Source organism: Abramis brama, assembly GCF_963993115.1.
Source record: "Abramis brama genome assembly, chromosome: 2".
Classification (NCBI taxonomy): Eukaryota; Metazoa; Chordata; class Actinopteri; order Cypriniformes; family Leuciscidae; genus Abramis; species Abramis brama.
Window position 1 is genome coordinate 51,616,431 of NC_139964.1, and position 15,906 is coordinate 51,632,336.

A 15,906-nucleotide genomic window follows, 5' to 3' on the forward strand; every position below is an offset into this window, starting at 1 on the left:
AATCTTATTACTGTAATGCAAAAAAGTATACACTATATCTAATATTTAAGCACTGACTAATATTAAAGGGATAGTTCACCAAAAAATGAATATTCTGTCATAAATTACTCGCCCTCATGTCGTTCTTATTTATAGGTTTGGGGTTAGGAATAGGGTTTGGTTTAATGTTAGTTGCATATAATTATTATAAGTATAATTTTTTTTATATTTTAAAGTTCTGTAATAATAATGCTGTAGTTATTAATAATAATAATAATAATAACTACATGTACTTACCATAGGGTTAGGGTTAGTAATAGGGGTTGGTTTAGGGTTAGTTTCATGTAATTACTGTATGCATCATTTATAGTTCTTATAAATTATAAAATATTATTAAAATTACTACAGTAACTAATTGTAACATGTAACAAGGACACTGTAAAATAAACTGTTACCACAGTTTGTACTGAATTTGTACTTAATTTAATTCGTTTATTTTAATCATTGGCCACAGTCTCCCGCGACCCTAGAGAGGATAAGTGGTATGGAGTTATTATTCTGTCCATACTGGAGGCTTTTAATTACAGTATTACAGAATAAAAATGACATTTTTTTTACATTACAGTAAGAGATTTTAGTGATGAATGTGCTTAACTGTCATGACAATAATGTCAATAACTAACTAACTTAATAAATACATACAATGTTACATATATGCCTAATCTAATTTCTTATTTTCTTTTGATTTTGAGGTAAAAATAGAGGTAAAAATAAAATAGTGAGTACTCGCCTTACTGTACTGTATGCGTGTACTGAGCATTTACACATTTGTCATTTACAGATAAAATGTGTAAATAATAAAACTAGCAATTGCAAGTTGCATATTCAATGCAAGTTCATTCAGATTCATTGGTGTGCTGCTCATGCTTATTTATTTATTGATTAGAGATTTCCTTTCCTAATCTTCAATTGATTGTGAGGAAAGGGGGTTTGTGGTTTTGCCAAGCTGTGATATAAATAAAAGCAACTGACTGTTTCCAAAAGGGACGAACCATACAGTGTTTTCCCAACTTACTATTTGAAAATTTCATGGGTTCTTTCTGTAAGCCTATTTTATCTTACTTTTGTTGACATTTTACATATTTGCTCAGTGATTTGTTCAAAGTATATGGACAATGTGGAAATCTTTCTTAAAGCATATGGTAATTGAATTAATGACAGATATATATTTGTTGCTGTGAGTGTCAACAGTCGAACCCACCATCTTGGCATTGCTAGCGTCATGCTCTAATGTTTGAGCTACAAGGACTCATAGCTATAAAAACCCCTCCTTGTAGGACTCATGTCATCAAAATAGATGATTACTAAACCTGACATGACATCCTGTGTGTGTGTTTGTGAGCAAAATAGGAAATAAATTATTAACACACTTAGGAAACCATCAGAAATCTCAGTCAGGTGACTTTTTTCAAGGCCAGTGTCTCTGTACATCTGGATGATGCTGATATATTCATGTGACACACACTGCCCCAGTTCATTCAGTCATCTCCTCATTGCAGCCTGTCTGATCGGACCATTCTCATACACCCAAACAACTGTGAACGCAAATCTTAAAAGCACAATACCTTGGACAAAATATAGGGTGGGACATTGAATGGCTGTTTTGTGCATGCAAATCTTTACTTCTAATGAAAAAGACAAAAGAATCTCCTCTTCTGTCCTCCCCTCCTAAATTAGGTCATATCTGAGTGTAGCACAATGCCATCCAAGAGCTGTCGCCCCGGAAACCAGAGATGCCCCACAGCACTCTGGGAGTATGACTGTCACACTCACTCAGCACAGCAATTAGGGCCCACACATACACGCACACACACACATAGTCAAACTGTAACACACACTTAACATACCTGCATCTGTACACAAATATAAAAAATGTCAAGAGACCAATCTTATACATTATTCCACTGTCTGACAGCTTGAAAAGTAAGAGGCAGAACACACACCCACACGAACACACACCTGAGTCTGTGAGACTGCTGCTTGTCATCATATAATGATTTTGTGAAGCTAATCTTGGAAACTTAAGAAACTGAAGTATGTGTATGTGTGCATTTTGAGTGCCCCATGGGTTCGGACTGGAAGGTTTCCATGGTTACCCGTTGAGCGAGATATAACCGAGCTTTAAGATTCTTGTGTGTGTTTGTACATGTGTTGTGAGTGTGTGTGTGTGTCCATTTGTATTTCTATAGGGTGTAATAATCATGAAATATGACAGAGATGTCATGTGGTGGTCATCCGTATATGTGCGCATGTGTTCCTGCCAAGCAGGATATGTCAAAACTGTTTTTTCCTCTGCCTTTTCTCTTCTTCTTTTTTTTCCCCCTGCCAGAATTCGTTCTGCTCTGTATTTCAGCCCTACATGTACATACGACATACATATAAATTACATTTAAACAACAGCATGTGTTCCTGGGCCTTCGGGGGGAGCCCACATTTTGAGTCTTTCAGCTTCATTGAGATTGTTGAGTAAAAGTATCTTTTTTTTTTTCTTTCATTTGATGAAAATGGTATTTCAGGGCTCATTAACTTTTATTGTACATATTGAACGAGTACATATGGTTCATATGCCTAATGTCAGATTGATATTGAATGAATTGAACAAATAGCCTTGCTTTATCTGTCTACATAAATTGTTCTCTCTTTCTCTCTCAGGTGTAACAACCGAACTCAGTGTGCGGTCGTTGCTGGCCCGGATGTTTTTCCTGACCCATGTCCTGGAACGTACAAATACCTTGAGGTTCAGTATGAGTGTGTGCCATACAGTAAGTTCTCACACACTTACAGATTTAATTTAAACTTTTTACAACATCGCTAGTGCTATTTCTCATACGTAGGGATTTGAACAAATCTCTAACTTTAAGTATTAAACTTTGATGCATTACTCATTCCTTTGTGCTTCAGGCTATAGACATGAATTATATCTTAAATTGTGCGGTAGTTCTTCTGAGAGATCTTTGTATGCTTCAGACTATTCTGTGAATATTCTGGGCTAAATTCAAGTTCAGCTCAATCAACAGCATTTGGGGCATAGTGTTGATTACCACAAAAAAAACATTTTGGTTCATCCCTCGAGGTTACAGTGAGGCTTTTAATGAAAGCACCTGCATCAATTCTTCTGTTATTTAACCTTATAAAGTTTTAAACAAAGATGTAACACTAGTTTTAAGTTTACTTTACAAGTTTTAAAATTGGATAAAACTTAAAGGAAAGGATTACAAGTGTTTTTTTTCACACTGAAATCGTTTTAAGACTCATATTGTTTGTCTTTTGGCTATATATTTGAAACAGTAAGGTTTTTAACATTTATAAATTTACCCCATTTACTTTCCTTGTAAGTGCCTCAATGTAACCCAGATTTTTGCTTCTTTTTTCTTAATTAAGTCAAAATACATGGGTTTGGTAAATACATTTTTGGGTGATTACAATTATGCCACAAATGCTGTCAGCTGAGCATAACTTGTATTGAGCCCAAAATATTCCAATAAGATTTTTCATTTGGTGGGTGATAAAATGAAAAACCCCATAAACGTATATCGAAAGAGGGATTCAAGTCATGTCCAAGGACCAGGGCCGGTTGCCGGTTGCAAAAAAAAAATTCTTCAAGACTAGTCCCAGCTTTTTAAAGTCAGTTACATAAGGTAGATCAGTCTAATTTGAATCAGAAAAGTAAGACTGATTACCTCTTGACTAATTTCTAAATGGTCAAATTAGTTCTTAAGACACAGTCTAAGTTTATGCAACTGGCCACATGAAATCATACTTGAGGGTGGGCTCTTTTAACTTAAGCAACGTCCCATACCACATAACAAACCATTTAAAACCCCTCAGAACACCTTATCAATTACATAGCAACCACAGACAATATCCAGGTTTAAAAATCAAGTTATAATTACTACAACATAACCCTTTCGGCATTTTCTTCTTCTTTTTTTCATTTTAGTTAACGCATTATTGGGCTCATTTATAAACCCTTTTACTAGTGCAGATAGCGGCCTCAGGTTGTTTGAAACAAATGTTCCGGGTTTTAGTAAAGCTCTGTATCGAGCTCTATAATCATTTGTGGCATAATGTTAATTACCACAGAAAATGATTTCACTTTGTACCTTAGATCTTTTTTTCAAATCGAAATGATAGAAACACATGAAATGTGAAGATTACATTTAAAAAAAAAGAAAATGAATTATTCAGTGAAATCATGTTTATTATTTGAGCTGTGAAGTTCTATAAATTGTCCTTTTGAGGTGGAAATACTTCTTTCCCTGTAATTCCTGATGTAATTCCTATGTGATTCCTGTAAACAGTGCTTTACAGATAGTTACGTCATGTCCCTTTCTGGTATTATTGCACATATAGTGTGATATTTATCAGGTTTACTGGCTTTACTGAGGTAAAGTCGTCATGACAAGCAAGTTGAAATATTGGATGTAACTTTAGCCAGATGGCCAGTACACGGTTCGCATGCCAACACATATAATGTTTGAGTCGTGTGGCTGTACTTCTTTTTCTTTTTTTTCTCTTTTTGCCTGGCCCCTGTGTACTTTAAGTGCCTTATTTTTTGGTGTTCAAACTGTGGTAATAGACGTTAATAATGACATTATGCCATAAATAATTTCTATAGAGCTTGAACATTCAAGACAGGAATTTTCTGAAATTTGGCCCTCACAAGTACATGTGCATACAAAGAGCTTTAGTCCACAATAATGACTCCATTAGTTCAGGTTTTTATTCACTATGGCACTGTCAAATTTACATCTCAAGTTGATTAGAAACTACTTTCCTAACAGCTTAGGATTGCAGTGATACCTGGCACCTCAATCAGATCTGTCACCAAAAATGAACTTGTATCTGACAGAAAAATACATATGAATGAACTTCTGTTGCATTTGTCCGCTGTTGTCGGGCCTTGTCCCTTGCCATGACTCACGGGAAAAGAGCCTGTCAATCATCTGAGGGCAGAGTGATATGGTTTCAAGTTCTCACGGTTTCTGTGGGGTTGGTGTACCAATCTGGGGTGGCCATGGCAACGGTGACGATAAATCAGTATCGTATGACTGCGGCACTGGCAGCAGGAAAAGCCTGAATACACTTACACACTTTGTCTCCCCTACACATTCACACACACTGATTCACAAATGGGTGGAATAGCAGAGACATTGTGGAATTTCTTGCACAGAGCTAAATGACACAAAGGACACACAGGCAGGATGCACACACGGTTCTTTTTGGCCTTTTGACCATAAATCGTCCTGCGCATAGGGGTCATGGTGTGTGTGTGAGTGTTCATAAGTGCATACATGTGTGTTTGTGACCATCTGGTCAAAAAAAAGCCTAAAACATTTTTTCCACAGGCCCACTAATTAGTGGGGAGGTCCATCATACGGACGAACACACACATAAACAGTCTCACATACACACACACACACATGCAGGTAATTTAATTACTTCGGGCTTAGAAACCCTTGGGAACATGTTCCAAATGTTTTCTTGAGGTTTTTCTGGCTTTCTCTTCTCCCCTGTGATGGAGGAGTTGGCAGAACTCCAGTCAACCTTTCTGCTTTGGCCTCAATGTGGGACGTCTGTTTTACCTACACACTCAGAAAACTTCACTTCATATAGATACTCAGTACCTGCTCCTTAGATCTGTGTGATTAACTACTGTCTTTATGGAGGAAATAAAGTGGTTTTGAAATTATAGTCTAGGAATCTTGCGTCTCTGTAAGTCGTATTATTTACAGTACGCTAAAGGGTCAGTTCACCCAAAAATGAAAATTCTGTCATCATTTACCCACCCACATTTTATTCCAAACTCAGAGATTTTTTCATCTTCTGTGCAATACAAAAGAGGTTATTCTGAAAACTGTTTCAACTGTTTTTGTCCTTACAATGAATGTCAATAGGGTCCAAAACAACATTGGACCTTGATAACTTGCATTGTATGAACAACAACAACAACAACAACAACAAAAAAATAGACATTTTTCAAAATAGTTTTGTGTTCAACAGAAGAAAGACGGCCATACAGGTTAGGAACAACATGAGGGTGAGTAAATGGTTACATTTTGAGTGAACTATCCCTTTAAAGGCACACTGTAATTTTTGTGTAATATTTTCGACAACTGTAAGTAAAGGCCCGTTCACACCAAGGACAATAATAGTTTTCAGTTAAGATAACTATAACTCACTATTTGTATAGCCTATTAATAAATTCACAATATATTAACTATGAATTAACTATAAACTAATAGTTTGCAAATGATTTGTAAGCACTTTATTACTTTATACTTATTATAAAGTGTTACCAAACAAGCAATATTTTTTCAGTTCTGTTTGATGTTGCTGGAAGCACAGAAATTGTACACTTGATTGACTCTATCTATTTTCTAAATGCATTTTATTGATGCACAATTTAAAATAAAAAATTTGTACAAAATTTTATTTTTTTAAAATTTGACCACGTAAAAAATCTTTTGGTGAAGCGACCGACTTCTCTCCAGTGACGTATGCTTGACTTATCCAATCATTTAGTCCACTTAAACCCCGCTCTTTACTTGCAATCAACTGCACGTTCAAATTCATGTTTGTCTCCAACAAACGGTGGTGATGACCTTGTCCCTGCTTTGTATTTTTTCTTTTTCAATTCGTTTCACTAACAATAAGGAAAAAAGATCTGTTGCTACCACAGTGTCATTGCAACTATGGTAATGATTTTGGTAAACTTACAGCAGGAGTCCGTGTTACATTATCCACATCGACCTGTCTGTTAGTTGGGATGCACAGGATCTAGTAGAGGAAGTCGGAACCTCCCAGTAGGACTAGGCGCGTGCTGTCTGTTCAGGCTGGTCTTTATTTATTATCACTGACAGCAAATGACTATCTGTTATTGATCCATTTACAATGTGACTGAAACTTGACTAGGTGTGTGTGTGGGAGACATAATTGCTTCTAAATCAGATCTCCTGGAACCTCATTCACATACTCACATAGTCTCTTTTTCTTGTGTGGCAGCTTATTTATTGGATTTATTGAGTGATGCATTAACAGTTAATCCTCATGCATATTTCATAGAGAAGTGCACACACACACACATAGACACATACACAAAGGACATACATTTTTGCAACCGTCTAGATTGTATTTTTTTCAAGGCAAATCAAGCACTTATTGCCATTGCATGAGTACAATGACGTTTTTTTTGTCTTCCATTATTGATGCATAATGTTTAAATAAAGAAAGGAACTCAAATTTAATTCGAGAAATAAAGATGAAAAGAATATGTAAATTGAAATGTATGCAAAGATAGAAATATACAAAAGTAAAACTAATAAGATTTGTATTTTAAACCATCATAAATAAAAGCAAGAAGCAGCTAATTTAAAAATCTACAATTTCCATATTACTTTCACATATTTCTAAACCACTTTCCCATTCCTCCATCAATCAGCCAATCAGATAGTCCTGTCTCTAACTCACAAGTTTTTAATAATAAAAAAGGCAATGTTCAGTTTAAATTGGAATAAAACCAAAAATGTTAACTTTGTTTTCATATCATACCAAATAAATGAATAAATAAATAATGATAAATCTTAATCTGTGTCTTTTATTCATCAGCCAAGAAGGCTAGCCAAGAAAGCTGCTCTCTATCTAAATCATAGCACCCAAGACACATGAGAAATATTTGTGAAACAAACCCTTTTTCTTTCTCTCTAGTTTGTTTTGATGCATTCATTTTTCTGGTTAATAGTCTAATATCACATGGACACTATATTTGTTTTCAAAAATTATGATCACTTTGTTAATGGAATTTCTAGAGTACAAATGAAGCACATTTTACTACTTACTAACTCAAAAGATTGTGTTAAGATACGTCGCACATTGCATGCATAATATGGAATTGAATTACTGTGAAGTATTTAATATTGCATCATTAATCTGTTGTCTCTCTCTCTCTCTCTCTCTTTTCTTCTTCTTCCACCCTTTTCTGAATGCAGAAGTGGAGCAAAGAGGTAGGTCCATTACTTTAATGTAATTTAAGTGTGTAATTCACTGTCAGGCTGTTATGGTGTTATTTGATACTAATGACAGATTGGCGATCAGTAGCTCATAATGGTTTATAATAGGAATGCGGAGGAGAAACTTGATCTCAGACCAAGGCTGTACTCCCTGAATTAGACCTCTATTTCTCACTGTCTCCTCTCTCTTGATCTCTCTTAGTGTATCTGGTGGTTTACCATGTATCAGATGAACAGGGAGGTGTTGCCACTGTTTAAAACTTAAGCTGCCGATTGTGCTGACCACAAGACGTGGCAGTATGAAACTGATGTCTTGCGATGTTATGGGTCTTTAATGGCCTGGGGTGAATCTAGACCTTAACATAAAAGCTTATTTTCTGCAAAGCTGACGCATAAACAGTTATCCAATTTATCAAATGGCGAGAACACTCAAATCAAGTGAATTGGCTTTGAATGGGAGCTTTTTATGTCAGGTTGCCCTGATTTGGAATAGAATATACACACATTACAAAGCAATTTTTAAGTTGACAAAAACAGAAACATAGCTGTCATTTTTACTGTGTATGTAGTTACAAGCCTCTCAAGGTTTTTTTTTTCTGGTCACAATCAACTCTGGCTTCTTGATTGTAATATTTGACGCATGCTATTTCTGCAAAGCTGCTCTGAAACGTTAGGTATTGCAAAAGGTACTTTACAAACAAACTTGAATTGAACTGAATACTTGGATACAACTTTAAGAAATTAGAAATTAAATAAAAAATGAAAAGTGATTTAATAGGCTGTACCAAAACATTTGACAGTCACAAGTAATAAAATAAAACAATAAACACAAATATACTTGAGTTTATCAAAGGCCAAGAGAAGTTCCTGGATTAAGACATATTGTGGAAAATTAATGCATCTAAAACAATAAAAGGAAACATCCAGTAATAGTTAAAATACCAGCCACACTTCCCATGAGGATGTCTCTCATTCTGGGAACGGAATGGTGGGAAAGGGCCGTTTCTATGGCAGGCATTCCGTGTGACTGTTTGTGCGCTCTCTTCTCTGTTTGTGTGTGACCATGTAAGAATATCTGCATGGTTTGCAGGAGTATCATTATAAATCAAAGAAAGTGAAAACATTAGACGTGTACACACACACACACACACACACACACAGATGGTTTAGTCACAAGAGCGTACATTTATAAGATATGCATGACAGCACAGCCCTGATTTTAAGCCAGTCTCAACTGTGTTCATTGGTCATTGATTTTTCACAGTACTTTAAAATGTAATTTGAATTACTCCCAGAAAATTTTTCCCAGGGTTAGCAAATATAGTTGTTATTTTTCCCAGCAATATATTGTGGGTAAGTTCATGAAATAGAATGTTAGTATTACAAGCTGCAATTCTGCAGGACAAATTAAGGTTGATTTGCATAAAGCTTAACAGATGATTATTTTCATCTTCACATTTAATGTACCAAGAATAATAGGGTGATGGATCTTAACCACCCCCCACATAAATTCTCACACCGTGTGAATTTTCCTCAGGGTTAGAGAAGTCGGTGCGACAGATTCTCAGAACCTCCTGTGGGATTCTGCTGGAGTCATGAACTATAAATCGGGTTACTAGTCATCAGATATGATTTAATAGATGTCTCTCTCTCTCAGGCTCAAAGCATTTAGCTTTCTGATAACTTTGGTTGTGGATCATTGCATTTGTTAGCATGTTTTATGGGTCAATGACATACAGAAGTGTTCACAATAAAAAAAGGAAAACTCTTTGGAAAAAAAAAATGGAAGAAAAATGCTCTTTGTATTTGAATCATTTTCAAAGAAAAGTTTCAATTTGATGAAAATTATGATAAAAAAGGTCAAATTATCTAAACAATATTTAAGAAAGGTCTGCAGGGGTCTTTTTTGGTAGATTTTTTTTGGGGTTACACATGGACAAAGGTTTGTAAATTATGAATGAGCAGTGAAGAAATAATAATACAAGATAATTATAAGAATTAATAATACAAGATTATGCTTACTTAAGCTTATCTCAAGTATTTATTTTAATAAGGATTATTTTCTTCATTAAATCAGGACAATTGTATAAACCCTGACAATTTTGACTTTGTGTCCATAAAAAAATATCAAAATTAATTTTAATTCAGAAATGTAAAACATGCTCATCATAAAAGAGAGTAGATCATTGTATTTTTGAACTGCATTTCATGTACTTTTAATAAACTAATAGATAGGACAACAAAATTAGCATTAAATTACATTCAAATATGCGACTCACTCCATCTCTTCCTCTTTCAGTCTTTCTCTGTCCAGGTGTATTGAGAGGTGTGTACCAGAGTGAACACCTCTTTGAGTCGGACCATCAGTCTGGATCATGGTGTAAAGACCCCCTACAGTCATCCAATAAGATCTACTATATGCCCTGGACACCTTACCGCACAGATACACTGACTGAGTACTCATCTAAAGAGGACTTTATTGCGGGTCGCCCTACCACAACATACAAACTACCACATCGGGTAGATGGCACTGGGTTCGTGGTGTTCGATGGTGCGCTTTTCTTCAACAAGGAACGTACACGCAACATTGTTAAATTCGACCTGCGAACTCGTATCAAAAGCGGTGAGGCGATTATCGCTAACGCTAATTACCACGACACCTCGCCGTATCGCTGGGGTGGGAAATCTGACATCGATCTAGCAGTGGATGAAAACGGACTGTGGGTAATTTACGCCACCGAACAGAACAATGGACGAATTGTGGTCAGTCAGCTCAACCCCTACACACTACGAGTGGAGGGGTCATGGGATACGACATACGATAAGCGGTCGGCCTCCAATGCTTTCATGATCTGCGGAATCCTCTATGTAGTGAAGAGCGTTTATGAAGATGACGATAATGAAGCGTTGGGGAATAAAATCGACTACATGTACAACACAGAAAAAAGCCGTGAAACGCACCTCAGCATTCCATTCCCAAATTCCTACCAATACATCGCAGCTGTGGACTACAACCCCCGAGACAATTTGCTGTACGTGTGGAACAACTACCATGTTGTCATATATTCTCTCGACTTTGGAAACAATGACAACAGATTGGGCTTTGGTGAGTTTCCCTTTAATTTAAACAAATTTGTGCTACATATTTTTCCTAATGTGACCATTTTTAATCCAAATTATATCAGAGAACACCAATAGCACTGAGGTCATTTGCATTTTATTCCTTTACTGGTTTAATTTAACTGAACTGGGTTTGGTTCATACAACAAAGTAAGGGGTTTAATCAATCAATCAATCAATCAATCAAAACTTTATTACAGACTCAGGGTCCAATTTTTTAAAACACACCCAACATATAACACAACAACAATAAAAAAAAACTAAAAAAACATCAATGCGTTACAAAAATACAAATGTACCAGTGTTTTCACAATTGAGACTGATACCGTGTAGTGCTAAACCTTATATTTGATAGACCCATGATAATCTCATTTTTAGAAGCATAAAGTTGGCAAATAAATTTGTACATAAGATTCCGTAACACAGTTTTAAATGCGTTAACTCCCACAGTTACAAACATCTCACTTGCACAATGCCATCTAGGTCTCCTTAATAAAATTCTCATTACATCATTGTACGCTACTTGAAGCCTGTAAGCTAGATGTTCTATAATTTGTCCACAAATGGGCAGTATAAAGTGGTGTACAAGGTTTAAAGGAATAGCTCACCCAAAAAATGCTCTAAAGTACCATACAAGTGGTCCATACATTTTGTGTGCTATATTCCATGCCTTTGGAAGTCCTACAATACAGTACACTACAATACAATACATATTATAACAGACCGAAATTTAAGTCTTTAAACTCATTATTTTAAAATGTTCCCCTCCAGTGAGTTGTTTCATCAAGAACTGCTGCAGTCATTGAATCTGTGTTCAATTTGAGAACAAAAACATTTCACAGATCAGACTGAGCGATTCGTTCATCAAACAGACTGATTCATTTGTAGGGGTTCTTGAGTTAAGTGAATCAGTGAATAATGGCTAAAATGTTGGTCTGTTCATCACGCAAATCTTATTACTTAAGGAGACCTGGAATATAGTGCAAGGACTCCTTTTAAATTTTCATTTTTGGGTGAACTATCCCTTTAAATGTGTGCTGTCAGGGGTAAAATTGATTGCGCCCACACAGTCAGAATTTATTTTACAAGTATTGTACTACTCTGTGATTGTCAGTCACAAATCTACTTTAAAGAACTAAACTGGCAGAGTTAGAAAGCCCTGTCATTTTCACTCACTCATACAAGTATTCATGTCAATGATAAAAGAGACCTTCAGGATTTTCCCCTGACTTCCATTTCCAGAGAATGTTATTGTATAGGTTATCGCAGTCCATTAGTCAGGTTATTTTTCACTTTGTTTTATTCCTCCTTCAAATTTAGAGTTCAGGCACACTACTTACACAGTATTGTATTGCAATTTTAGTCAGCTTGCCAGCTCAGCTGAGATGCAGCTGAATTAATCATTATCTACAGTGTAAACTAACAGTTATTATCTCCAGCATCTACTAACATCCCCATTAGAGCAGAGCAGAGTGTATATCTTTGCTCTTAACTGGGTCCAAATCGAACATATTGTGAGATTTGCTTAATAAATTGCAAATACATTCTCACTTGCACTTTCAGTTCATCACAGAACAACTCACACAACAAGCAAATAAATACAACTAAAATACATTTTTTTTTCATCTCTGAAGTTTTTGAATCCCACACATTGATTCTTGCTGAATTTAGTACTTCATTTTCAAAACAGATCTCCAAAGGTGTAAATAGCTTTTAATTTTTTTTAAAACTTCACCTGCAGGTGCAAATGTATGGAGGTGCTTGTTAATGACCCTGCCTGCATTGATTTTCTTTATTAAAATACTCCACATCAAAGATCTTGTAAAGAGCATGAGTTAGAGTGGGAGTGTTAGCTAACTAAGCTAATGCAGATCAGACGCTGTTTAGTGGTCATATCAAAGTGAGTATTGCTATAACGACACAATCTTTGTGTAGTTCAGGTTTTAATTAAATTTTATCTTGGTTTAATTAGTTTTTAATTTCGTCTGCTTGTCAGCTTTGAAGGAGAAAAACAGAAAAAAAAAAACATGGGCATTTTGTCAAGTAAAACAGAGGAGAGAATGTTCTAGAAATAGAGGCCTGTGCATAGTCAAAACTTAACTCAGTTATAACGACATGATTCTTTCTTTAATTTGACAATCACGATTTTTGGCTTAGAACAGAGCAGAAATCATGTGACAAAATAGTGACAAAATGTTCTTTGCTTTAATCTATTAAAATGCAAGAAACAAATAGAAATACTGGTATGTAAATGAAAATATGTATGGAAATATTAATATTTCAAAAAACATGAATGAATAGTTTACATATGTCAGACCTACGTTAAGAAAAGCTTAATAATCATGACTACTTTTTACATACATTTATTATTTTGAATTTGAAATAACGAATCGGTTGAGTGAATGATTCAAATGACAATGAATAAACTAAACTAAAGGTGTATCAAATTCAAATTTGTGTGACAAAAGACAAGGATATACAATTTGTTTTTATTTGGTAATTTATTCATTTAATTCACTTGTGGATTCCTCGCCCGAATCCTTACGTAACTGGAAAACTACAGTTTGGCAATAAAATAATTTGAGGACAATAAGCTTTAGGTTGCATGTTCTAATGACAAGGAAATTTACATTAATGGTAAAATTAAAAAGCAAATCCCTGCATCCATTTTCTCAAATGGCTCGGGTATATGGAGAGCATTCGCAGCCTAAATGGAGTGCACGTCACTGTCACGAAAACCATGATCTTTTAACTATTAATCATGCGACTCTTTTGACTTTAATTGTTTGTTTTTTTTGCCACAAACACTGACTGCCTTACAACATTGTGCTGTCGTAGCCATAGATTCCCTCCAAATACTATAGTAGCTACAGTTATTTTTACTGCAATAGTAAATAGAAAAATAGAAATAACTTGGTATTATCTTAAGTCCCTGTTGGAGCATGTTGGTTCACTCTGCAGTCATTGTGTCATTGTGCCCAGGGCAGCTTTCTTCAAATCACGCAAGTACACCTCCAATCTACTGGAAAGGGAAAAGACTGAAATGACAATAACATATGTCAGTTCTACAATAAAAAACTGACAGCAATGCTTAAATCAGGCCTTTTTTTTCAGGTTTGTCCAGCTAATGCATATGTAGATCAAAAAGAGCAAGCAATGCCTTTGCCAACAAACCTTTTTTCTATTGAAAGGCAGGACTTCATTTTCTACAGCCGCCATGTTGAGTGTTACAATTTTTCCCTTTCACTGTGTAGACTTTGGTTTAAGTGGATTCTTAAAATGTCTTGCTGTTTTTATGCAGATTTCATATAAAAAAAATAATAATTATGGTTTCATAACAACAACTGCGGTAACTGTGATTTTTGGTCCCAACTATATTAGGTGTCTTCAGATTACTATGTACAGTTCATGTTGCATTGCAAAATGCTGTTGCTGCTAATGCTATCAAGGTGGGATATGTAAGGTTAGGGTCAGGTTTCATGGTGTGGTTTAAGTGTAGGTTAAGGGATAGGAGTCGGGTAAACAGTGTAATTAGATGTAATTACAGATGTAACTACATACAGGTATTTTTTTTTAATGTAAGTACAGTTTAAAAACATTTACTCAATTGTGCATTGTACCAAATTATTAATTTAAATGTTATTTGACGGAAACTAAGGATAATATAGGAAATGTGAGGGCTTACACCTGCTAGCACATTGACATGGCCAGCTATGTGGTCACTGAGGTCCGGACCTTTGTATTTTTCCGAGATGTATATAATAAAATGTTGTTAAATAATTGCCTAATATAGTATTAACACCACTTTAGGGCTGCAAGGATTTTGCACAGCACCAAGAAGAGCTGCCTCTGCAGTCTGTCACCACTCGTAAATGTCAAAATATTTGAGCAATCAAATCAAAGTAGGCGGGCTTTATGTTCAGAGAAGCTGCTGAGCGCGAATTCCAGCGCAACTCGAAGCTTCAGTAAACGGTCATAGACTGCTAAACTAAATATTTCATATTTGACAGCTGTTTTAGGATAGAAATGTTCAACGACAGATAAAAATAATCAGCCAAACTAATAAACCTTTGTCTAATTTTGCTATTTTGAATCGAAAATAGGCCTATATAATTACGTGATTCATGTAATGTAATAATTAACCGTCAATGTGAAAGGACAAGAAACATTAACAAAGCCGTTTTCATCATATTAGGCATAAGATTAATAATGAATGCGTACATATTGTGAATGAATTTAATAAACTTATTTGCCTAGCGTTTGTAGCCTTCAGTAAATTAACTTGTCTAAGAAAATGATTAAAAAACATATTGGCTAAATATCAGTTGACCCTATGTTTACTTTCTTCAATGACATATGCAAATGAAAAGTGCGTTTGACTATAAGTCAAAGCTCAGCTTTAGGAGGGAAAGAGACAGGGCAAGATAAGGAGACTGAGAGAAAAAGAAAGAGTGATAGAGATTATGGAGAGAGCATGTATTGACACATAATCTACTGCCCACTGACATGGTTTTAAAGCTATTTCTTCTCCATTTTTTGGCTTTCAAACATCTTAAAATGCACATATGTAGATCAGAGAAATCAAAATTTAGCATTTTCTAATTTTGGACCTCAGTGCTTATAAAACCCGGCCTATAGCCCTGCATATTGAGTGCTACATACCATTGAGAGCTGATACCATTTTATCGACTATAAATAGATAATGGGCCTAAGTTTTGTTTGTGTGCTGCATGTCCCT

General features: G+C 35.4%; 1 protein-coding gene across 4 annotated transcripts in view; it reads left to right on the top strand.

The window, feature by feature from the left end:
- Window positions 1-15,906, top strand: part of adgrl3.1 (adhesion G protein-coupled receptor L3.1) — a 114,147-nt gene that overhangs the window by 34,649 nt on the left and 63,592 nt on the right. For all 4 annotated transcript variants that reach the window (XM_084096100.1, XM_084096101.1, XM_084096102.1 and 1 more), the window contains exons 4-6: window positions 2,692-2,801; window positions 8,028-8,042; window positions 10,348-11,154. In XM_084096100.1, the coding sequence (XP_083952226.1) occupies window positions 2,692-2,801; window positions 8,028-8,042; window positions 10,348-11,154 (932 nt within the window). The remainder of the gene's footprint in view (window positions 1-2,691; window positions 2,802-8,027; window positions 8,043-10,347; window positions 11,155-15,906) is intronic.